The sequence below is a fragment of the Mirounga angustirostris genome, unplaced genomic scaffold, assembly GCF_029215605.1.
Source record: "Mirounga angustirostris isolate CCGP_5_RB_7025 unplaced genomic scaffold, mMirAng1.0.hap1 SCAF_6, whole genome shotgun sequence".
Lineage (NCBI taxonomy): Eukaryota > Metazoa > Chordata > Mammalia > Carnivora > Phocidae > Mirounga > Mirounga angustirostris.
Window position 1 is genome coordinate 38,345,849 of NW_026991714.1, and position 23,655 is coordinate 38,369,503.

At 39.7% G+C, this 23,655-nt stretch overlaps 1 protein-coding gene across 15 annotated transcripts in view; it reads left to right on the forward strand.

The window, feature by feature from the left end:
• Window positions 1-23,655, forward strand: part of RPS6KC1 (ribosomal protein S6 kinase C1) — a 344,999-nt gene that overhangs the window by 196,018 nt on the left and 125,326 nt on the right. For 8 of the 15 annotated variants that reach the window (XM_045877208.3, XM_064594166.1, XM_045877210.3 and 5 more), the window contains one exon: window positions 2,342-2,870. The exons of 1 other annotated variant lie outside the window; for it this stretch is intronic. In XM_045877208.3, the coding sequence (XP_045733164.2) occupies window positions 2,342-2,458 (117 nt within the window). In that variant the 3' untranslated portion in view covers window positions 2,459-2,870. Of the gene's footprint in view, window positions 1-702; window positions 1,671-2,341; window positions 2,871-23,655 lie in introns of those variants that run through there. 6 more of the 15 variants (XM_045877209.2, XM_064594168.1, XM_045877213.2 and 3 more) reach the window with 2 other exon arrangements.

A 23,655-nucleotide genomic window follows, 5' to 3' on the forward strand; every position in this document is an offset into this window, starting at 1 on the left:
TATTAAGAATCACTGAATTGGGGGCGCCTGGGTGTCTCAGTTGTTAAGCGTCTGCCTTTGGCTCAGGTCACGATCCCAGGGTCCTGCGATTGAGTGTCATATTGGGCTCCCTGCTCCGCAGGAAGCCTGCTTCTCCCTCTCCCACTCCCCCTGCTTGTGTTCCCTCTCTCACTGTGTCTCTTGCTGTCAAATAAATAAAATCTTAAAAGAAAAAAAGAATCACTGAATTGTACACTTACACCAGATGAATTTTATGCTATATAAATTATCCCTTAGTAAAGCTGTTAAAACAAAACATGAGGATGCACGAAAGTCTCAAGACACATTATTTCAGCATGCCCATGAAAGAAGTAACTGGACGCCTCAGATTTTGGCACAATATCTGATTAATGTCACAGTGTGCTTTGGAATAGGAAATTGATAGGTGTAACTGCCCTATTATGAGTTTGAGAGAACCAAAGTGAGTTACTCAAGGTCATGTTTAAAATCAGTTGAAAAGCCATAAACTCAGATATCCCCCACCACCCCACAGCTACAGTGGTGTTAGACATAGCTCCCTTTCAAGGAAATCTCGTCGGTTGGCTATTAATCAAGTCCATTGTCACTAGGGTTGAATCAAGCAGTTCTTTCCTTTCCTATATTTTTGTTTTCCTTTGATTCACCACTTGGATTCCTATTACTCACTAAATCCTTCCTTTGTAGCTCTTGCAGTTCAACCCTGTGGAGCGTCTTGGTGCTGGAGTTGCTGGTGTTGAAGATATCAAATCTCATCCATTTTTTACCCCTGTGGATTGGGCAGAACTGATGAGATGAGCATAAGGCAGGGTTATCTGCACACATTCCGACCTTCTCTGTGACAGGCATCTCCAGCACAGAGGCAGCCCTGCCTCACACTCACCGATGGAGCACCGAAACATTGGGATAAAGACCTTTAGAGGAAATGGAAGAAAAAGGCTGGAAGAGAACAGTTTCTTTACCATTACTCTCTGGACAAGATATTGGCTACATTTGCAAGGGGCATTTATGTGCAAACCTTTAAACAAGGTGTGATCTTTATTTTATCTGCATTTAGTGTTGCAGATGAGTTGTAAATCCAACTGAAAGAGGAATGCCCTTCAAGAACTTCCTCTGAAAGCTCCAAGTGTACATTTAAGTGTTAGTTGAAAGGAGGACCTTTACATGGCAGCTAATAGTGCTTTCTGCTAAGCAAGATTGGTTTATATGATCATAATTAATATTTGCTGAATAATACACTAAAAGTGCTTCATGAGTAGTGTCATCTATGGAGCTTAAAAATTGAGGAAGAAGAATATATACATCATGTCTGATAGAAAACATCTACCACGATGCTATATAATTAATGTATGCTGAATGTGGTTCCATATTATTTCATACTTTCAGAAGTCCACTGAGAAGAAAACGCTCACGTTGCCAACTTCGTATACTTTGTTGGTTGGTACTGCTTAGGAAGGGTTCATAAAAACACTGTCTCTCTTCAACTATCTTTCTGCTCCCTATACCTGTTGCTTGTTCTCTCATATTCTGTTCCCTCTTCCTCCACTCGTACATATGCAACAAAAAGGGAAGGGAGTATTTATTTCCCCAAATTGTATCAACTTAATAAGGACTAAGAAATCATGATTATAAAATAAATATGATAAAAATGGAAATCTCTCCTTCATTTAATTGCTTAAGTTTTTTGTTTTGTTTTATTTTAGAAAGGCCTCTCTTTCTTTCATCTTGGAATTTTAGCAATTTCTGCTGCTTCTTATGCTTAACTTCATTTTAGGGTTTTGGTTTAGTGTAGTAAGAACCAAAGGATCTCATCTAAATGGAATTGAATGGCAATCCTATTTTATTACTTAGTGACAGGATTTCCAGATCTGACCTAATTTACTTGACATGATACAGAAAGAATATGAGTATTCATATCTCTCCAGACATTTGTTACTTGTTATTTCTGTGTGTTGCTAAGATAGCTCCTGCATTTGTGCCTTGTTTATAATAATTTACAAATGTTTCTAAAGCATTAATGTCTGTTTTTAAAACTTTATCCAACGAAGAAAGAATAAGTCACTTTTTCGGAGTTAGGAGCCATCAGAAATAATGAAGGTTTTCCATATATTTTAATCCTTTGAGTTTTGAGATCTATATGGGAGCCCATTCCTTCTCCACGAGCATCTCTACAGCTTCCATCTGCCGTCAGCTAGGTCCTGCCATCAAAGTAAATGGAAGCAGAAAATGCTTTAGTGAAACAAAGGAAATGTGCAAGCATTTTTTTCTTTTTCTATTTTCCTACTTCCCCCTTTTCCTTCTGGTTCCCTTATAACCTGAACCTCAGATGAAGGACTGCAACAACACCAGGATGGGGAGCAGGTCACCAGGATCAAAGCACAATCAAGATGACATCACTCCCTGGAACTGGGTTTCAATTCACCAGCCCTCCCTGGCCTCATAACAGGAACTCGTGCAGGTGAGACTAAAGAATGACTTCCTGTGTAGGACCAGTAGGAAATCTGCAAGTACTTAGAGCTACCCGTGGCAGAGCTTCCTTCCAGAAGTGCCCTATGACATGAAAGTAGGCCTTCCCAGCTAAGGTGAAGCTCCCAGCCCTGCCACGTGATTTTGGTTCCTTGGATTCAGGACAGTCCTGTCAACAGATGGCTGCTGTGTCAGTGTGTTGACCGGTCTGTTGCTTCAGTTCCCTCTTTCTCTCTGTATGTCTGGTTGGAACTTAATGTAAATACGTCATCCGTAATCATGGTGGACATGAATTATTATAGTAAGGAACACATAGGATATGGCTTTGGGGTGACAGACCCAAGTCTGTTTTTATTTGATGATGTATATTAAAATATTAGTATTTCTAATGCTCTGGATGATCCTGCTTTTTTGTTGTTGTTTTTAACTTTTATTTTTTTGAGCATATGGCCTGTAGGTCCAAACATAACTTGCCACTCTGTATTTTTCATGTGATTTTCTTATTGAAGTAAAACATACCTAACATAAAATTGACCATATAACCACTTTTCAGTATACAGTTTATTGGCATTAAGTACATTCCCATTTTTATCCAACCATTACCTTTCCATTATCCCAAACTGAAAACTCTGCACCCATTAAACAATAACTTCCCATATTCCCCTTCTTCCCAGCCTCTAGTAACCACTGTTCTACTTTCTGTCTCTATGAATTTGACTCTTCTAGGTCTCTCATATAAGTGGAATCCTATAGTATTTGTCCTTTTGTGTCTGGCTTATTTAACTTAATGTAATGTTTTCAAGGTTCATCCATACTGTAGCATATATCAGAATTTAATTCCTTTTTATTTATTTATTTATTTTATTATTATTTTTTTTAAGATTTTGTTTATTTATTTGAGAGAGAGAATGAGATAGAGAGAGAGAGCATGAGAAGGGGGAGGGTCAGAAGGAGAAGCAGACTCCCTGCTGAGCAGGGAGCCCGATGCGGGACTCGATCCCGGGACTCCAGGATCGTGACCTGAGCCGAAGGCAGTGGCTTAACCAACTGAGCCACCCAGGCACCCCTGAATTTAATTCCTTTTTAAAGGCTGAATAATATTCCACTGTATGTAGAGACCACATTTTGTTTAGCCATTCATCTGTCATTGGACATTTGGGTGTTTCCTACCTTTTGGTTGTTATGAACATGGATGTATAAACATCTGTTCAAGTCCCTACTCTGATTTGATTTTATATTTTTATATGAAATTACCAGTGTCACTGACTGTTATTTTATGGTGCTCTTTGTAAGAGAGCTTTTCCACCAGGTGGTCAGTAACATGGTAGTATAATGTCACCTATCGTAAGAAAGGATATGAAAGTCAATCATTTCTGTTTCATAGAAACAGAGATGAGTTCTCTACGAGTAAAAAAGAATGCCATTATTTTATCTTTCTTTCTTTCTTTCTCTTTCTTTCTTTCTTTCTTTCTTTCTTTCTTTCTTTCTTTCTTTCTTTCTTTCTTTTTTTCTTTCTTTCTTTTCTTTCTTTCTTCTTTCTTTCAGATTTTATTTAATTATTTGACAGAGAGAGAACACAAGCAGGGGGAGTGGCAGGCAGAGGGAGAAGCAGGCTCCCGGCTGAGCAGGGATCCCAATGTGGGACTTGATCCCAGGACCCCAGGATCATGACCCGAGCTGAAGGCTGTCGCTTAAACAACTGAGCCACCCAGGTGCCCAAGAAGGCCATTATTTTTGCAATTTAACCATTACATGGGTTAAGACTTTTTGAGACACAGAACTTTTCAACTTACTTGTTATAATAACTGAACTCTTGAAAACATATTTAAACCTGCCTTTTAAACATTTTAAAACAGCTACAAATTCTGTTGTATTTTGACCCTCAAGTTTTTTCTATCCTGTCTTATTTCAGTCATTGTGAGCCATGATCGAGTTTTGCTTTCATATAATGCATGTACTGAAGAGTATAAAATTTATAAACAATACTGACGCTATGGCCAAAAACACTGTGTTAGGACCCCATTCCTAATACGGCTTTGTTGAATTCAGTTGCCCATATTTATGAGTCCAAGCAGAAAGAAATCTGACTGTAGTACTGAAAGGCTCTTCACTTTAGCCAAGTGACCCCTTATAGGATCTTTATTGGACTCACATAGGGCATGCTTCATAAGCTGGATCATTTTTCTTCTTAAGAGTAGTTGAGTAGTAGTAGTTTAGCTCTGGTACAGCTAAAGCTCTGGAAAATGCAGCCTAATGTTTCAAGCTCTTTCTTTGAGGATTGTGGAAAAGAATAGCAAGTCTTTTGAGTGGTGTCCTGGTCCTAGCTCTGTGAGTAAACTAGCATTTTTCCTTAATCGAATCACAATATTCTAGACCTATTCCCTTACCTATTGAATGAAGTAGTAGGTGAGTTCTAAGCTCCACAGCATATGATGGACTTTCTATTTTTCAGAGTGAACTGAAATTTGATAAACTAACCTGGTAGAAAGACAAGGTTAGTGAAAATCTTAAATTGGTACTTAACTGTTTTCTTACAATTTTTTTTTTTTTTTAGTAATACCAGCTACTTGGGTTGCTGCCATGTACTGGCTCAGCACATAGCCCTTAGTGGTTATGTGGCTATAAAAATTATAAATAGAATGAAATATTAAAAGGTTATTTCTCAGTCAGCTCTACACTGGAAAAGGAGAGTTGAAGGTCCAGAGAGAAGCACAGAGAGGTGAAAGGAGGTTAGACACACCTACATTTGCTCACTTCTTAGACCTTTCTCAACCACTGTGGTGGTATTTCTACCCCTCTTGCCCTCATCTATCATATGTTATGTGTTTATTTGACTCAGTTCTTTGGCAGGCGTAATCAGAGCACAAAATTGATACTTTCTGTGCCTATTTAATGCAGACATTAACCTCTACCAGTCTAGGTAATTTGGACTTCTGAGTATTTGATGTCTCCTCAGCTCATTTTAAGGATTTCATATTAAGTCCTTATGCTGAAGGGTTCCTAAATGGCAAAAGCTGTGAAGTCGGCTCTTTCTAAATAAAGTTGTAAACATAATAGCAGTGGGGAAATGGGAAGCAAAGTACTACAGGTTTTTGTGACTGGCCATCACTTACTTTCTCAAGGACAGTAACTAGGAAGCTGGAGAACAAGCTTCCTCTTTGGCAAGATTTACGGCAGTGGTGACACAGAGTCAGATGGTGTGGCTTGGCACTTTTTGTCCCAATCACATGACTTCTTCCCTGGATCCAGGTATCTCACCTCAGAAAGAGAGGCGGAGAAAATTGGTGGTGGTGTAAGAGAGAGAGTAACTTGAAGGGGGTGGTCTACGGAAGTGAAGCAGGGCACTTGTCAGGCGTGCTGGCCCAGTTGTCCGGAGCAATAGAGAGCCGGCTTTGTTGAGCTAGATTTAAAGGGCAATTCTTTGTTCTTCTCCCAGGAAGAGGTAGGCAGAAACTGAAACTCCTCCTATTCCAGGAAGAGAGATCCAAACTGCCTTTTTGGAAAAGGATTAAATGACAAGCTTATCAGAGTCTCTTCTATCTCCATCTCCTTGCTGAAGCTGCTATGGCTGGTAGTAAAGGAAGAGACCCTGAGTGTCTGCAAAGAGCTACTGTGATTTCTTTTGGGCAGGAATACCTCCTACTGAATGTTGTGAGAAAGAGTGACAAACAAACCAGCTTTTGGTCACATTTAAGAGTTGTGCTATCCTGTTTTGTAAACCCCAAAGAAATTTCATCAAAAAGGTAACCACAAGGCAGGAGTTTGACCAACCCCACCGGAAAAGACAAACGTCAAGAGATTCGAGTCTATTTCAGTGATAATGATTGCAGTGTGAGGTTGCCTTTTTCATGTGGGAGATATACATGAAATTGACTCGAGAGTGACAGAAAACAAGAAGAAAAGTTGTGGTGTTGGCAAAACAAAAGAAAACTCATATAACTATTCAGTCTCTTGGGATTGTCCTGGAGAGAAAATGGGTTAAATATTTGAAGAATCTGTCTTCAGTAAAAAAGATTCTGAATAAGAAAATTTTAAAACTGAGTTTCCCCCCTCACCATGCCCTCCTACCGTTTGCTCATTTCTTCCTTTTTCTCTCTTCATCTCCTCTTCATCTACCCTTCTTCCCTGTTCTGGACTTCTCTGGTCACTGAACAAAAGACATGGTGCCTATCTTCAAGGACCTTGTAAAACCCAGGGAAAAGAAAGCATAAATAATAAGTAGGGCAGATTGTTGTAAGTGTTCTAGGGAACAAATAGAGTATGGTGAACACACAGAGGAGAGATCTGAGGAACTGCAGGGAAGCTTCTTGTATTGGAACAGTAGCCTGAAGTTTGAATAGTATTTTTAAATGTGAAGATTTAAAAAAAAAAAAAGATTTTGTTTGGGGAGAAGGAAGAATTCCAGGGGAGCAAAAAACGAAACAAAACAAAACAAAAATCACACACACACAATTGTGTACAAAGAACATGGAGATGGGGAAATGTAAAGCTGTGCATATTGTTTGGACTGGTTTATAGGTATAGGAATTTGAACGGTAGGTTGGGGCCAGGTTAAATGCCGTGCTGAGACATTTGGATTTCATTCTCTAGGTTGTGGGGAGCTGGGGAAGGTTCTTAACTGACATTATTGCAGCCTGCCGTTGAAAAGATAATTTTAGGGTGAGAATGGAGAATAAATTGAAGAATGGTTAGAGGCAGAGAGCTCAGGAGTTATTGCAGAAATTCAGGCAAGAGCTGAAGTCCTGAATTAAGGTGGTAGAAAACAAAGGAGGGGGTACATAATCGTCTTCTTGTCCATGTCTCTTGTGTATAGAGTAGAGTTTCCCTATCAAATAATTGCTTTCCTTTTTCCTTGAAGCCAGTTTATACCAGGAGATTATGGATTTGTTGTTTTTAAAATCACCCCCAAGGAATCACCAGAGAGACAAACCAGGGGAGCTTACACCCTCTCCCCATTGGTTGATAATGATATTTACTATTCAGAGCTTAAAACCCCCCAGGTCCCAACTCACTTTTATCATTTTGTGGCACTCCTTCCCACCCTTGGCCTTTAAATGATTGGTTTGCTTTCTATTTGGATAGTGTTCCACTCTTGCTCTTAGAAGGCATTACATCCTGCCAGGTGATTGCTCTCTGTCCCAGACCTCTGACACATATTTAGCTTAGCTCAGTGGTTCTCAAAATGGGTCAGGGGAATAGGGTGATTTTTATTCTTGCAACTTTTCTTTAAGTTTGAAATTATTTCCAAATAAAAAAGTTTCAGCAAAATGAAAGAAAAACTGATCCTCAGACCATGAACGTTAGCATCACCTGGGAACTTGGTAGAAATGTGAATTCTTAGGCCCTTCCCAAATCTACTAAATCAGAACTCTGGGGGCCCGCACAGCAATTTGTTTTATTAACAAGCTCTTCCAGGTGATTCTGATGCATGATTAAATTTGAGAACCACTGGCTTAGTTTAACAAAAGCTGATTGCCTCTGCCTTTTATGATCATATGCAACCCTCCACCCTCCTTGTGATATGTGTTTTGAGTTTGAAGACATTTCCCAACACTTAGAATATTTCCCAGGAGGCTGAGCAAGGGAGGCCTTGTGTTAACGGGAATCACCAGAAGTGAGGACAAGGAGGAAGGGAAATGGCAAGGGGAATAGCCAACTGCATGAGGAAAAAGGGGGTAAGAGGAGGAGCATGTGGGGAGTGATTCGATTCCTGCAAAGAGACTCAGCCAGTTCTGTCTTGGTTATCTAGATTCAAATAACCCACCCCTTTATAGATAGCTCTGTTATCTCAAATCCCTTTTTGAAATAGAATAAACGCCAAATTATAATTGCAGTTCTTTTCATTATTTGTTGTATACCACTGGATTATTTGTTCTTTCCTAAAACAGAGCCATGGTGAAAATTTAGTACTTAGTCCCTGCATTGTCCAAAATCTGAGTGTAAAAATGCTAAACCAAGTTTGAGAAAGACACCAGAATGTTCTCATTGGATTGTGAAGTGTGGCAGAACATTCTCAGTAAAGAGAATAAAGAGTATTCTCTTCAGAACTGAGGGACTCAGCTGGGGTGTTTTCTCGGTAGACTCGGTTTTGCCTTTTGAAAATGGGCATCATGCTTCACAGGGATGAAGTGAAAGGTCCTAGATGTTCCTTGAAGGTTAAGCATGTGTATGTGTGGGGAAGAGGGGGATGTGGGTGATCCACTGTCTTCTTATTCTTCACTTTAAATTAAGGCTCTGTTGTTTATAAGGTACCAAGATTGTTAGATGAGATTATTAGTAAAGTTTCTCTTGCCCAAAGAGAGACTTGACCTCCCCCGAGCATCTGCAGAATGTTTAGGTAATTGTGCATTTTTGGTAGGTGGGACCTCAGTGACAGCCATTGCTGCCTCTGTCTCTTGCGGTGCCCCCGCTCAGGCTCCAATTGCTTCAGGGACCACCCAGTGGTAGGCAGAGGTTCCCACTAACGCCCACTCCTCCCCACACACTCCCACTGATTACGACGAGAGGCACACTGAGGTGGTTCTGGTTGGGGAGGATGGTATCTGGTGAACAGAGAGGCCACCTTGCCCCTGAGAGAATCAGCTCTCCTGTTGGTAAAGGACCTTTGGGGCTCTTTCCCAAACCTTCTGACTGCAGGGGCCAGGACTCTTTCCACCTTAAGGTCTGTCTCTCATTCTCTCACTCCTAAAACCTGTCTTTCGAGTGTAAGGCCCCGAGCAACTCTCGGCCAACAGGATGTGGGGAAAGGGGTTGCTGCACAGAACTTGGTGTTTTGAGAAAGAGGAAGTGCCACCTGTTTCTTATTCTCTCACCTCTTACCTGAAACCCTAAACTTAACTCAGTTCAACCCACCCCCTCCTGGGCCACACCTCTGCGTCATATGATGCCAGCAGGACCCGAAGCTTCCCTCAAGCTGGTCTCATCTCGGCATCAAAAGCCACGGTGGGGGCGCAGGGTGTCCTTTTGCCCGTCCCCTGCTCCTGCGATCAAAACACCCCAGTCATCCTCTCTTGATTGAAAGGATCTCCTCCAGACTGCTGGTCTGGATCTCGCCCTCCCCATTTAGCTGGCCTTCTTGGTGCTGGTAAACCTTGACACCCAGAAAGCAGAAAGCGACAGCCATCCCGGTGTTGCCGCTCTCCGTCCCTCTGCTGCAGATCGAAGCTCTATCCAGTAGCTTATCTCCACTGTGGGCTATCATGGTGTGTGGCAGTGGGGGGCCGAGTGTTGCTGCCTGCTGCAGCTGTCTCCTTTGGAATCACTACCCCCACTCCCAGGTGCCAGAACAGCTCGCTGGGTTCAGAATGCTCCCCATCTCTACCTCTCCCGCCCATTGCAGCGTTGGTAGCAGCTTTCCAACGAGCCTTTTGTTGCGGAAGCTCTAAATCCATGGTAGGGAAATTACCAAGAGACTCTTCCACCGTCTGCCCTCCCTCCCCTTGCTCCGTCTCTTTCTTTCCCTCCTTTGTCTCCTTCCGTAGCTAGGGTCAGAATCCCTAGCCAGACTGGGAACATGGTTGCTATTCCAGGACCCAGATGCCAATATGTGGCAGCATCTGGCTTATTGGCAAGCGTCGCGGAAGTTGTGCTGGCTGCGTCTAGGCCTGTCATGTGGCGGAGCCTGCTAATGGGGCCCTGTCACAAAACGGAGTTTCTTTGAGAATATGGTTTCAACCAAGGAGCCCACCAGAAAACAGTGGGCTGCACTGGGAGGCCATGAATTATTGGACAGGGTGACTGCCTCCTGCAGCTTTGATGCTGATCCTGGACCTGTTCGGCAGAAATCCCTGTTTTCATGTTGGAGCCTGCTCCTCGCGTCACCTTACCTTCTTCCTGTTAGTGTTTCAGGTGCCTTAAGGCATGGAGCTCCTTGAAAGAGAAACACAAATCACTAAAAATGTTGAGATAAAATCCTGCTCCTCAGAGGCGCCTGTTTGGCACGGGGAGCGCATGATAACAGCTTGCTTTAGAAAGGTGACATTTCTGCTGAAGGCTGAATAATAAAAAATGCATTTAGAAAACTCAGCTCTTCTGAGTCTTCTGATGGTTGACTTTTGAAGTGAAGGCCATTTCTTCGATTTGAAGGGTCATTTTTGAGGCTAGCCTCTCCATCCCCCAAACAAGGGCCTATTAACTCTTGTCATCATTCAGGAGACTGAGGAACTTTTAAAGTTAATTATCACGTAATAGGGCTGCTAGTACTTTTTTCAAGGTGCAAACAGTGAGTGCTCAGAATGTGGCTAGCACCCTCAGAGACATGGAGGGGGCAGAGACAGATGAGGAACGCATGGCTCCCGCCCCCAGGATGTGGGTCATTGGTGACCAGGTTGCATATCCTTCCATTATTTTCTTTCTTCCCTACAGTCTATACAGTTGGACAGGGCAAGTGATAGGTTCTGTGTTTTACAAATGGAGAAACTAAAATCCCAAGAATTGATTTGCCCCAGTTGGCATCAGAAGCTAAGAGCTGTGATCGGAAACTAAGTAGTTGTAATTCTGCTTCACTGAGTGGATGTGTGTTGGATTCTTCTGTTACGAACTCCTAAGGGCAGGAACTGTCTTTTTTTTTTTTTAAAGATTTTATTTATTTATTTGAGACAGAGAGAATGAGAGACAGAGAGCACGAGAGGGAAGAGGATTAGAGGGAGAAGCAGACCCCCCGCTGAGCAGGGAGCCCGATGCGGGACTCGATCCCGGGACTCCAGGATCACGACCTGAGCCGAAGGCAGTCGCTTAACCAACTGAGCCACCCAGGCGCCCGGGCAGGAACTGTCTTTAACTTTTTGCAACCTGCCCCCAATTAGTAACTTCCTCTCATGCATGACCCCCTTTCTACACATCTCTCTCTCTCTCACACACACCCCCCCCACACACAAATATATCTATATAAAAATACAGGGGCTCTTTACAAACTGAGGCCAAGTTTTTCCTGTGACAGGCTGAAAGAAGGAACCAAGAGGAGGAACATAGCAAAAATAAGCTTGAATTAAAAGATGGTAATGATCCTGGGAAGATGGTGGTGGTTAATGGCAGTAACATACTACCTACATAATCCCACATAAAAATGTACAGAGATCGTAGCAAAGTCAAAATTCATAGACAACATTTACAACAAAACTAGGTGACGAGATACCACAAATCTCAAAACGCAAGCCTTTGGGGACAGAATAGCAATAACCATAGACTTATGTGAGGTGGGCATCCATGTGGGAGACAAAAAGAAGCCAGCCCTTGACCGAGTCCGAGAAGAGGAGAGCCCCAAGGAGCCCACGGGTGTTCACTAGGAAACTCAGTGGACCAATCTGAGAACAACACCTGAAGGTGAAGGCATTTTGCCCGCTCTAACACCTGGTAAGTGCAAAGAGCTCGTAATAAGAGGGATTAAAGGCACTGGCCCTTTTGAACTCTCAAAATTGACCCACCAGAACCGCGTTCTAGTACAGGGCCCTACACTGAGGAGAAATTGCTGGGAATGCAATCAAAATTGAACAGGGTAGGGACAAGAGAAAGGTCCCAATTCAAAGGAAAGGAAGAGCAGCCAGGAAATTTCAAAGCAATGTGTCATTTTTTTTTTTTTTTTAACACTACAGAAGAGGGAGCTCTGTGAAGTTAGAGCCTTTTTAAAAATTTAACTTGTTTCATTCTCATAGTTTAGGAAAACTAATTTCACATTAAAAATGCACAACAGAAAAGAATCAGCATCAAGTCCCATGCAAAGTTACAAGAGAAAAAGAGATTTAGGAATAGAGTTATAGTCTTACAATGAAAATATTCACAAAGATGTGCTCACAAAATAGATCAAAATTAATTTATTTCCAAATGAACTGGAGGACACTAAGAAAATTATATAAGATGTGAAAGAACAACCTAAATCCTAATTAGAAAACTCAGAAATGAGGTGATAACTCCAGGAGTTAGAAATAAAAGAAAAAATTAAAAAAAAAAACCTTGGGAAGGAATTAGAAATAAAAATTTCTATTTTAGAAATGAAAACTAAACTAGAAGGACCACAAGAGTGAATGAACAAAACAGATAATGCCTTAAGAGAAATGTAACATGAAAAGAAAAAAAAATTTAAGCTTTTAAAACAGTTTCAGGTTCACAGAAGAAGGGAAGTTTACAGAACTTTCTCGTATGCCTTTTGCCCCACGTATGCACAGCCTCCCCCATTATCAACATAGCCCACCAGTGTGGTGTATTTGTTACAATTGGTGAATCTACTTTGACACATCATTGTAATCAACCCAAGTCCATGGTTTGCATTATGATTCACTCTTGGGTGTTGCACATTCTACCGGTTTGAACAAATGTGTAATGACATGTTTCCATCATTATGGTATAAAGAGTATTTTCATTGCTTAAAAAATCCTCTGTGCTCTGCCTGTTCATTCCTCCCTACCCACTCCTCACCTCTCCACCCCACCCACCCAACATCTGGCAACCACTGAATTTATGGTCTCCATAGTTTTGCTTCTTCCAGAATTTCATGTAGTTGGAATTATATGTTATGTGGCCTTTTCAGATTGGCACCTTTGACCTAGTAATATGCATTTAAGCTTCCTGCACGTCTTCAGGGCCTGGTAGCTCATTTCTTTTTAGTACTGAATAATATTCCATTGTCTGGATGTACCACAGTTTTATCTATTCACCTACTGAAGGTCATCCTGGTTACTTCCAAGTTTTGGCAACTATGAATAAAGCTATAAACATCTCTGTGCAAGTTTTTGTGTGGACATAAGTTTTCAACTCATTTGGGTAAATACTAGGGAATACTATTGCTGGATTGTGTGGTAAGAGTATGTTTAGCTCTGTAAGAAGCTGTCAAGCTGTCTTCCCAAGTGGCTGTACCATTCAGCATTCCCACCAGCAGTGAACATGAGTTCCTCTTGCTCCACATTCTTGCCAGTATTTAGTGTTGTTAGTGTTCTAGACTTTGGCCATTTTAATAGGTGTATAGTGGTATGTCATTGTTTTAATTTTCCCTTTGCTGATCACATATGATGTTGAGCATCTTTTCATGTGATTATTTGCCATCTGTATATCTTTTTTTTCTTGAGATACTTGTTAAGATCTTTGGCCCGTTTTTTAACTGGGTTGTTCATTTTCTTATCGTCGAGTTTCAAGTGTTCTTTGTGTATTTTGGTGAACAGTCCTTTATCAGATGTGTCTTTTGCAAATAAATTTTCACAGTCTGTGGCTTATCTTCTCATTCTCCTGACATTGTCTTTTGTGAGCAGAAGTTTTAAATTTTAATGAAGTCTAGCTTATCAATTATTTCTTTCACAGATTGTGCTTTTGGTGTTGTATATAAAAGTCATTGCCATACCCAAGGTCATCTAGGGTTTTTTTTCCATATATTGTAGCTTCGGAGTTTTATAGTTTGTATTTTACATTTAGGTCTGTGATCCATTTTTAGTTAATTTTTGTAAAGAATGTAAACTCTATTAGACATAGACATTTTTCTTTTTCTTTCTTTCTCCCTCACCCTCCCTGTTCGTTCGTTCGTTTGTTCATTTGTTCGTTCGTTTCTTCCTTCCTTCCCTCCCTCCCTCTCCCTCTCTCTTCCTTTCTTTTCTTTTCTTTCTTTCTTTTTCTCTTTTTCATGCAGATGTCCAGTTGTTCTGACACTACTTGTTGAAAAGACTATCTTTCCTCCATTGTATTCCCCTGGCTCTTTTGTCAAAGATTGGTTGACTGTATTTATGTGGTTCTCTTTCTGGACTGTTTGTTCTGTTCCATTCTATTCTTTTGCCACTACCATACTGTCTTGGTGACTTTACACTAAATCTTCAAGTTGGGTAGTGTCAGTGGTCTAACTTTGTTGTTCTTCAATATTGTGTTGGCTATCCTGGGTATTTTGGCTATCCCTATAAACTTTACAATCAGTTTGTTGCTATCCACAAAATAACTTGCTGAGATTTTGATTGGGATTGCACTGAATCTATAGATCAAAGTAGGGAGAATGGACATCTTGACAATATTGAGCCTTCCTATCCATGAATATGGAGTATCTCTCCATTTATTTGTAGTTTTCCTTACATAGATCTTGTCCTTTTTTTGTTCAATTTATACTTAAGTATTTCATTTTGGTGGGGGTGCTAATATGTATTGTGTTTTTAATTTTAAATTCCACTATTCATGCTGGTGTATAGGAAATTGTATACTGCAATATATATATATATATATATATATATATATATATATATATATATGTATATATAGTTATTAGTTCCAAGCGATATTTGGCGATTTTTTTTTCCAGATTTTCCAGAAGATGGCCATGTCATTTGTGAACGAATAGTTTTATTTCTTTCTGTCTAAACTAAACTTTTGTTTCTTTTTTCTTGTATTACTACATTAACTAGAACTTCCAGTATGATGTTGAAAGGAGTAGTGAGAGGGGATATCCTTGCCTTGTATCTTATCTTAGCTGGAAAGCTTCAAGTTTCTTGCCATTAAGTATAATGTTAGCTATAGGGTTTTTTTTTTTGTAAATGTGAAATCAAGCTGAGGAATTTCCCCTCAATTCCTACTTCACTAAGAGTTTTTACCATGAATGGGGGGTTTGATTTTGTCAAATGCTTTTTCTGCGTTTACTGATATGATCATGTGATTTTTCTTTTTTAGCCTGTTGATGTGAGAATTCATTAGTTTATTTTTGAATGTTGAACCAGCCTTGCATACCTGGAATGAATCTCATTTGGGCATGGTGTATAATTATTTTTGTTTAGATTTTCTAATATTTTGTTGAGAAATTTTGCATCTATCTTCATGAGAGAGATATCTTGGAATATCTTTGTCTGGTTTTGTTATTGGAATAATGCTGGCCTCATAGAATGCATTGGGAAGTATTCCCTCTGCTTCTGCATTCTGGAATAGCTTGTAGATACTTGGTATAATTTCTTCCTAATTGTGTGATAGAATTCACCAGTGAACTCATTTGGACCTGGTGCTTTCTGTTTTGAAAGTCTGTTAACTATTATTATTGATTCAATTTATTTAATAGATATAGGCCTATTTAGATTACCTAGCTCTTGTATGACTTTTGGCAAATTGTGTCTTTCAAGGAATTAGTCCATTTTCATCTAGGTTTTCAAATTTGTGAGCATAGGGTTGTTTATAGTATTCCTTTATTATCCTTTTAATGTTTTAAGGTCTGTAGTGGTATCCCCCGCTTTTTTTTTCTTTTTTGACTTTTATTGTTATGTTAATCACCATACATTACATCATTAGTTTTTGATGTAGTGTTCCATGATTCATTGTTTGTGCATGATACCCAGTGCTCCATGCAGAACATGCCCTCTTTAATACCCATCACCAGGCTAACCCATCCTCCCACCCCTTCCCCCCTAGAACCCTCAGTTTGTTTTTCAGAGTCCATCGTCTCTCATGGTTCGTTTCCCCCTCCAATTTCCCCCCCTTCATTCTTCCCCTCCTGCTATCTTCTTCTTCTTTTTTTTTTTCAACATATATTGCATTATTTGTTTCAGAGGTACAGATATGTGATTCAATAGTCTTGCACAATTCACAGCTCTCACTGTGAGAGCACATACCCTCCCCAGTGTCTATCACCCAGCCACCCCATCCCTCCCACCCCACCCCCCACTCCAGCAACCCTCAGTTTGTTTCCTGAAATTAAGAATTTCTCATATCAGTGAGGTCATATGGTCTCCCCCTTTTCATTTCTGATATTAGTAATTTTTGTCCTCTTTCTTTTTGTCTGGTGAGAGGCTTATAGATTTTATCGATCTTTTCAAAGAATCAGCCTTTGTTTTTGTTTTTGTTTTTTTCTTTTGGTTTCCTGTTTTCAATTTCATTGATTTCTGCTCTAAATTTTATTGTTTACTTCAGCTTACTTTGGATTTAATTTGCTCTTCTTTTTATAGTTTCCTAAGTAAAAAGTTAGAAGACTGATTTTAGATCTTTCTTCTTTCCCAATATATGCATCCAATGCTGTAAATTTCTTTCTAAGTACTTTCACTGCATCCCACAAATTTTGGTAAGTTGTATTTTCATTTAGTTCAGAATATTCTAAAATTTATCTTGAATGTCTTCTTTGACCGATGTGTAATTTCAAATGGTTTTTGGTTTGTTTAATTTCCCTGTATTTTAGGATTGTCCAGTCATCCTTTGTTACTGATTTAATTAATATTTATATGACATATTTTATATATTTATATTTATTTATTTAATTTCATTGTGGTTGAAAGCAGACAAATGATTTCTGTTCTCTTCAATTTGTTAAGAAGTGTGTCATTGGGGCGCCTGGGTGGCTCAGTCAGTTAAGTGGCTGCCTTTGGCTCAGGTCATGATCCCAGAGTCCTGGGATCAAGCCCCGCATTGGGCTGCTTAGCAGAGCCTGCTTCTCCCTCTCCCTCTGCTGCTCCCCTTGCTTGTGCTCTCTCTCTCTGTGTCAAATAAATAAACAAAATCTTTAAAAAAAAAAAAAAAAAAGAAGTGTGTCATTGCCCAGAATGTGGCGTATCTTTGTAAATGTTCCATGTGAGCTTCAGGAGAATATATATTCTGCTGTTCTTGGATGAAGTAGTTTATAGATGTCAATTACATCTAGTTGATTGATGGTGTTGTTGAGTTCAACTTCGTCTTTACTAATTTTCTGCCTGTTGGTTCTGTTCATTTCTGATAGAGGAATGTTGAATCCCCCAACTATGTTAGTGGATTCATCTATTTCTCTTTGCAATTCTATTAGTTTTTGCCTCACATGGTTTGCTGTATATATAGTTATATATATATGCATTTACATATATGTGTGTGTATATATATACATACATAATTGATTATGTTATTGGCATTATTTTGGACAAATTATTGTCAGATCAGTCAAGAATAAGAAAATAAAGGTTTTCCAGTTATTCCTTCTCTAATGTTTTCTGTTACTTTATGTGGATCTGAGTTTCTGACCTATATTATTTCCCTTTTCTCTAAAGAACTTCTTTTAACATTTCTTGCAAGGTAGAAATCTGGCAACAAACTTCCTCAATTTTTGTGAGAAAGTCTTTTTTTCTTCTTCACTTTTGAATGTTAATTTCTCAAGGTACAAAATTCTAGGTTGGTGTTTTTTTCTCTCAATGTTTTAAATATTTCACTCTCTTCTCTTGTTTACATGGTTTCTGAGAAGTTGGATATGATTCTTACCTTTGTTATTCTGTAGTTAAGGTATTCTTTTTACTTAGGCTTCTTTCAGAATTTTTCCTTTATCTTTACTGTGGTATAAAATGGTATGTGTAGGGTGCCTGTGTGGCTCAGTCGTTAAGCGTCTGCCTTTGGCTCAGGTCATGATCCCGGGGTCCTGGGATCGAGTTCCACATTGGGCTCCCTCCTCGGGGGGAAGCCTGCTTCTCCTTCTCCCACTCCTGCTGCTTTTGTTCCTGCTCTCGCTATCTCCGTCTCTGTCAAATAAATAAATAAAATCTTTAAAAAAAAAATGGTATGTGTAGGTGTAGTGGTTTGTTTTTGTTTGGTTTGGTTTGATTTGTGGGTTTTTTGGAATTTATTCTGCTTGGTGTTGTCTGAGCTTCCTGGATCTGTGGTTTGATGTCTTAACATTAATTTGGGGAAATTCTCTGTCATTATTGTTTCAGTATCTTTTTCTTTTCCTTTCTTCTTCTGGTGTTCTCATTATATGTGTATCACACGTTTTGCATTTGCCCCACAGTCCTTGGATAGTCTGTTTTTTTTCAATATTTGTTCTCTTTGCTTTTCGGTTTTCAAGGATTTTATTGATATATCCTCTAGGTCAGAAATTCTTTCCTCAGCCATGTCTAGTCTACTAAAAAGCCCTTCAAAGCTATTCTTCATTTCTGTTGTAGTGATTTTGTGTGTGTGTGTGTGTGTGTGTGTTTTAAATCTTCAGCATTTCTTTTTGGTTCTTTCTTAGGATTTCCATCTCTCTGTTTACATTGTCCATCTGTTCTTATGCACTGTCTACTTTATCCATTAGAGCCCTTACTGTATTAATCATAATTGTTTTAAATTCCCAATATGAAAATTTGAACATCCCTGCTCTGTCTAGTTCTGATGCTTTCTCTGTTTCCTCAAGTTGTGTTTTTTGCCTTTGGATATGCCCTGTAATTTTTTCTTGATAGCTGGACATGATGTACTGGGTAAAATGACTTGCTGTAAATAGGCCTTTAGTAGCATCACTGTGAGATGTGAGGTAAGAGGAAGCATTCTGTCGTCCTATGATGAAGTCTCACTCTTTTAGTGAGGCTATGCCTCTGGACTGTGAGCTTCACAAGAGTTTTTTTCAACCCCCTTAGGTAGGACAGGATGGCTAGAGTGGACCGGAGTTGGATGTTTCCCTTCCCCAGGTCAGTTGGCTCTGATAATACCCCAGAAGGTTAAGCTCTGGTTAACTAGTTTCCCTGGAGGGCAGGTCTTGTTAAGAAGAACAGATTGCCCTTGCATATTTCAAAATGATTTCTTTTCCCCTGCCTTGCTGGAAGCACAGAAGCACAAGGGTATTTTTCTCCAGTATTTACTGTGGGAACTTGGTCAAACTGCTGGAAGTATATTTCACAATATTGTGGGATATTGTGACTGAGTCCCCTGGAGTTTTTAACTTGCAGACCTGTCTGCCCTGAGCCTCCTTCAACTTGTTAATTACAGTTTAGGTTTTCCTACCCTGGCCTTGGTTCCCAGTGTTTTACACTTGTAAGTCTCTGCTCTGGTAAGCTGTGACTTTACCTGTCTTTCTCTCCAGCCTGGGGACAACAGGTTGCCTTGTGTACCCTTCCCTCTCTTACAATTCCCAAAGAGTTGTTAGTTTTCCAGTCTGTTCAGAATTATACTTGTTGTGGGGATGGATCAGTAGCTTCCAAGCTCCTTACATGTGGAACTGGAAACTAGAAGTCAGAACATTAAAAAAAAAAAAAAATTAATGAAGAGATAAAAAGGATTCAAGAGAAAGTGCTAAATATTGAAGTAGGCAAAGAAGATCAAACATATAGTTGTTGGAGATTACAAAGAAAACCAAAGCAAGGCAAACTGAACTGTAAAAACGAATTCAAGAAACGTTTTTGAATGTTTTGAAATTAAAAAATTTAAAAAAAAAATTGAAGCTACATGGAAAGAGCATGCTGCATACCTGAGAACATTGACAATATGATTAACACCAAAAAAAGGGGAAATGCTTGACCTTCTAGAATAAAAAGTGCACATGACTTATAAGGCAGAAAAGTTAGCTTATAATTACACTTTTCAACAGCAGTACTTTATTGAGGGGGAAAAATGAAACAACATATTTAAAGTAAGGAAAGTGAGCCAAGGATTTTATACCCAGCAAAACTGACTTTGAGAACACAGGGCACAAATAGTTATCAACATGCAAGTATTCAGGGAGTATTATTCTCATGAGCTATTCCTGAGGAATCTAGTAGAGAATGTGTTGTAAATGACTGAAGAAATGAGAAAGACACCAACATAAGAACTTATACATTAAATAGTTGTCCTGTAGAAATAGGACTAACAGAGGACTAAGGAAAGAGGAGAGAGTATAGTGTCAATGGCTACATGGTCTCTCAGTGTAAATGTAGTAGAACTTTTTTTTTTTAAATGGGAAAAGTAGGGAGAATGTATGCAAAAAAATTTAAATGTTTTTGAGAATCATATTGGTGGTGATATTAGTATTGTCATTCTGAGATTGTTGCTGTGTAATGTGGGATAAAACAGTAACACTGGGATGTTCTAATTCTGTCATTCCCTCTGCTTTTAAGAACCCAGGATTCTCAGAATGAGAGATCAGAGATTCCACTGTTATAGATTGGTGAAGTAAAAGCTGTATAGTGTTGAATTTGCAAAGAAAGTACAATGTAAATTTATGAGATGTTTTTATCTTTGAATCAATATTATTTCCTAGTTCTTTTCACTGAAAAGTCCTAGAAGCTATGTCTAATTTAGCAAAGAGCATCTCTAGTACCCAGATTGTGGTTTTGAAATACCATTTGTCTATAAAAGAAATTAGGGCTTCTTGGAGAAATAAGTCTAGGGCAGGAAGTTTATAAAATGAACTTGGAACATTTTAGATAACAAGGAAACTATTAAAGACTTCTAGGGTCATGTCAAAAAGACTCAGAGCCTCCTACTGGTCAAAATTGGGACAGTTTGACCTTCAATAATGGTAAGAATTGAAACTTATCATATATGTTTAAGTTCATTATTTGATAATGATATTAAAAAGAATTGATCACCTTCAGAGAAGATAAACCAATTCATATCTTGAAAACTGGGAAATAGGGCGCCTGGGTGGCTCAGTCGTTCAGCGTCTGCCTTCAGCTCAGGTCATGATCCCAGGATGCTCGGATGGAGCCCTGCATCCGGCGCTTGCTCAGCAGGGAGTCTGTTTCTCCCTCTTCCTCTGCCTGCCGCCCCCCCCGCTTGTACTCTCTCTCTGTGTCAAATAAATAAATAAAATCTTAAAAAAATAAATTTTTTTAAGAAGGGCAAGACTTAACGATATTGTCTAGTGATATACATTTGGGTGATAAAATGATTTTAACAATGCAAAGAAGTGACAGCTATAATAGCTAATTGTTACTTTGGGGGAAGGGAGAGGTTATGGTTGAGTTGGGACCCATGGAGGGACTTCTGGGGTGGCTATATATATATATAATATATAATATGTTTTTATATATTATATATGTAGTGAAAAAAGATAAAAGAAGATGCTAGCTACCTTGTCCTTTTACTAGATACGGGTTCCTACAGAGCTACTGCCAGCCTTTATTTATCTTTGTGCGATTTAGAAAAAGGCAGACTTTCTTCCAGGCATTTACTGCTATTGGTCAGTAAATTAAAAAATCTACAATGCCTATGATATGAAAGGTGCCTCTTTGATGGTGCCCTTGTACAGTGTACAACTTGCACAACTTTATGAAATGACCTTGAGTCTCTATGTTGGTTCAAGCTCATCTCCATTTGGTGTTTATTAAGGAAAGGAATTTATTTTTTGCAAGCACCATTTTGTTCTTTGAGAAATTTTACTTCAATGCACTTTAGCAATCCAATGAGACAGAGAAAGTGCTTATTCTCACTAGTATTTCTCTTGCTTATTTTAGCATGCAGTATCCCTGAGGTAGAATTAAGTACTTCCTGAGATGTGTAGTATTAGAAATGTTTAAGAGGGCTAGCTTGGCTGTGGAGCCAGGAAATTCTGAGGTATCATACCTCCGCTGTGGCTAGCACAATTTGGACTCTAGACCCCATCTTGGCCTGGTCCAGAACTTGATTCACCATCAGTTACCAGGTTCAGGGGGATAGACCCACATTAGCAGAAGTTCAAAAGATTATGATGTAAGTCAGAATGTCAGTTTACTCATTTTCCATAATAAGAGTAACTGCTAAATGAGCGAGAATACTCATGTTAGCTCTGTTCTCCCTATGAGGCAAGTACCTTTGAAGCCAGAAGGTTGTGTGGTTTGCAAAGGGAGGTGGGTGATCCTAATGGCTGGTGACATTCTCATCACATTCTGATCCACCCATCTCCACTCCAGGGAGATACCTGCCAGCTGGACCAAAACACTTGTGTCAACCGTGTCAACATCATGCAATAGACACACTCACAAACCCCTGCTTTCTAGCTCATATTTTCCCAGGCTCCACATGGAGGAAGGGAACACCTTTCCAGTCAGCCAGAGCATCTGGGTCAACCCTTGTGATTAGTGGCATGACAATTGAAGCAGGCAGCTTACCTCACATTACAAAGAATTTCAGATAAATGAGTCTAACAAACATGGAGCACCTTCCATGGACTAGACACAAAGAGGAACCAGCCATGGTTCCTGATCTAAAGTAGACAGCCTCGGGGCGCCTGGGTGCCTGAGTCGGTTAAGTGTCTGCCTTTGGCTCAGGTCATGATCCCAGGGTCCTGGGACCGAGCCCTGTGTCAGGCTCCCTGCTTGGTGGGGAGTCTGTTTCTGCCTCTGCCCCTCCTCCCACTCCTGCTCTCTCTCTCTCAAATAAATAAATAAAATCTTAAAAAAAAAAAATAAAGTAGATAGCCTGGTAAGGCCAGATTTAAACATTACTTGCCCAGTTCCCCTAGTTGAGATATATATAGATATAGTGTGTGTGTGTGATTGAAACAGAGAAAAGATCAAAGTAAACTTCAGCCTGGCATGTGTCTAAACTATCCAAAATGCAGATTGCTGGGCTTCTGTCTAAACAGTTTTATTGGGTTTCTTTTCCTGGACTTCTGTGTTACAGAACTGAACTGCACCTGAGCCCAATCCGTAAATTCTATTAGATTGGATCAGATCTATCAGATCCTCTTGGATGCAGCCTTATCAGGTAGAAGCCTGCTGTTGGGTTGTATATTTAGAAAAACAGCAGTAACTTCCTTTGAGAGTGGCAAAGTACTGAGAAACAGGACTCTGTCTCTCCACCCTTCCTTTAAAGCCGTAGGGCTATGTGATTGGGTTTGGCTGGGGTTTTGGTTTGTCTGTTCTTTGAGTCTGTCCTAGAACGTAGAACTGTTTCTGGGCTCATCCTGCCCTGAGCTCTGGTGATCACGGAGTGTGAGCCCGCTGCTGTCCCTCCACGGGAGTCACTGTTTTGTACTGTCACAAGCCTGGTGCCTGGTTTGGAAACACAGGATCTAAAATTAAAGAATTCTTTCCGTCCTGGAACTTTGAACTAACCTTTAGAACTCAGATGAGGGCTTGGCGACGACAGAATTAATCTGGGAAGAATTAACCTGGGAAATCGGATGCTCCAAAAGAAGACTTAGAGATCCCATCCCTTACATATATTGGACCTGGAATGGAGATGATTATGTATATTTTGGGTTTAAAAGAGTTTTGTAAAGAAAAAATTTTTTCCACGAGTTTTTGGTTTAATTGCCTGGCAGGGTGGGAAATCCCAACACAACAGTGTGGAACTGGGGCATGAAAAGCAGCGAGTGAGACGGATTTATGAAGCCCATAAATAAAAATGAAACTCATTTCATTGTCCAAATTGAGTAGAAAGGCACAATCTATCCCAATTCTGATAAATGGAAGAATGAGACACACATAGAGGAAAGTTCTTTCCATTTTAATAAAGCAAGATAATGGGTGTAACATAACTGAGGAATTACAGAGAAAAGGACGTTTCATTTTGCCAGATTTTGACCAAAGAGGCATGTTACCCATATCCACACTTCCCCAGAAAGAAGTA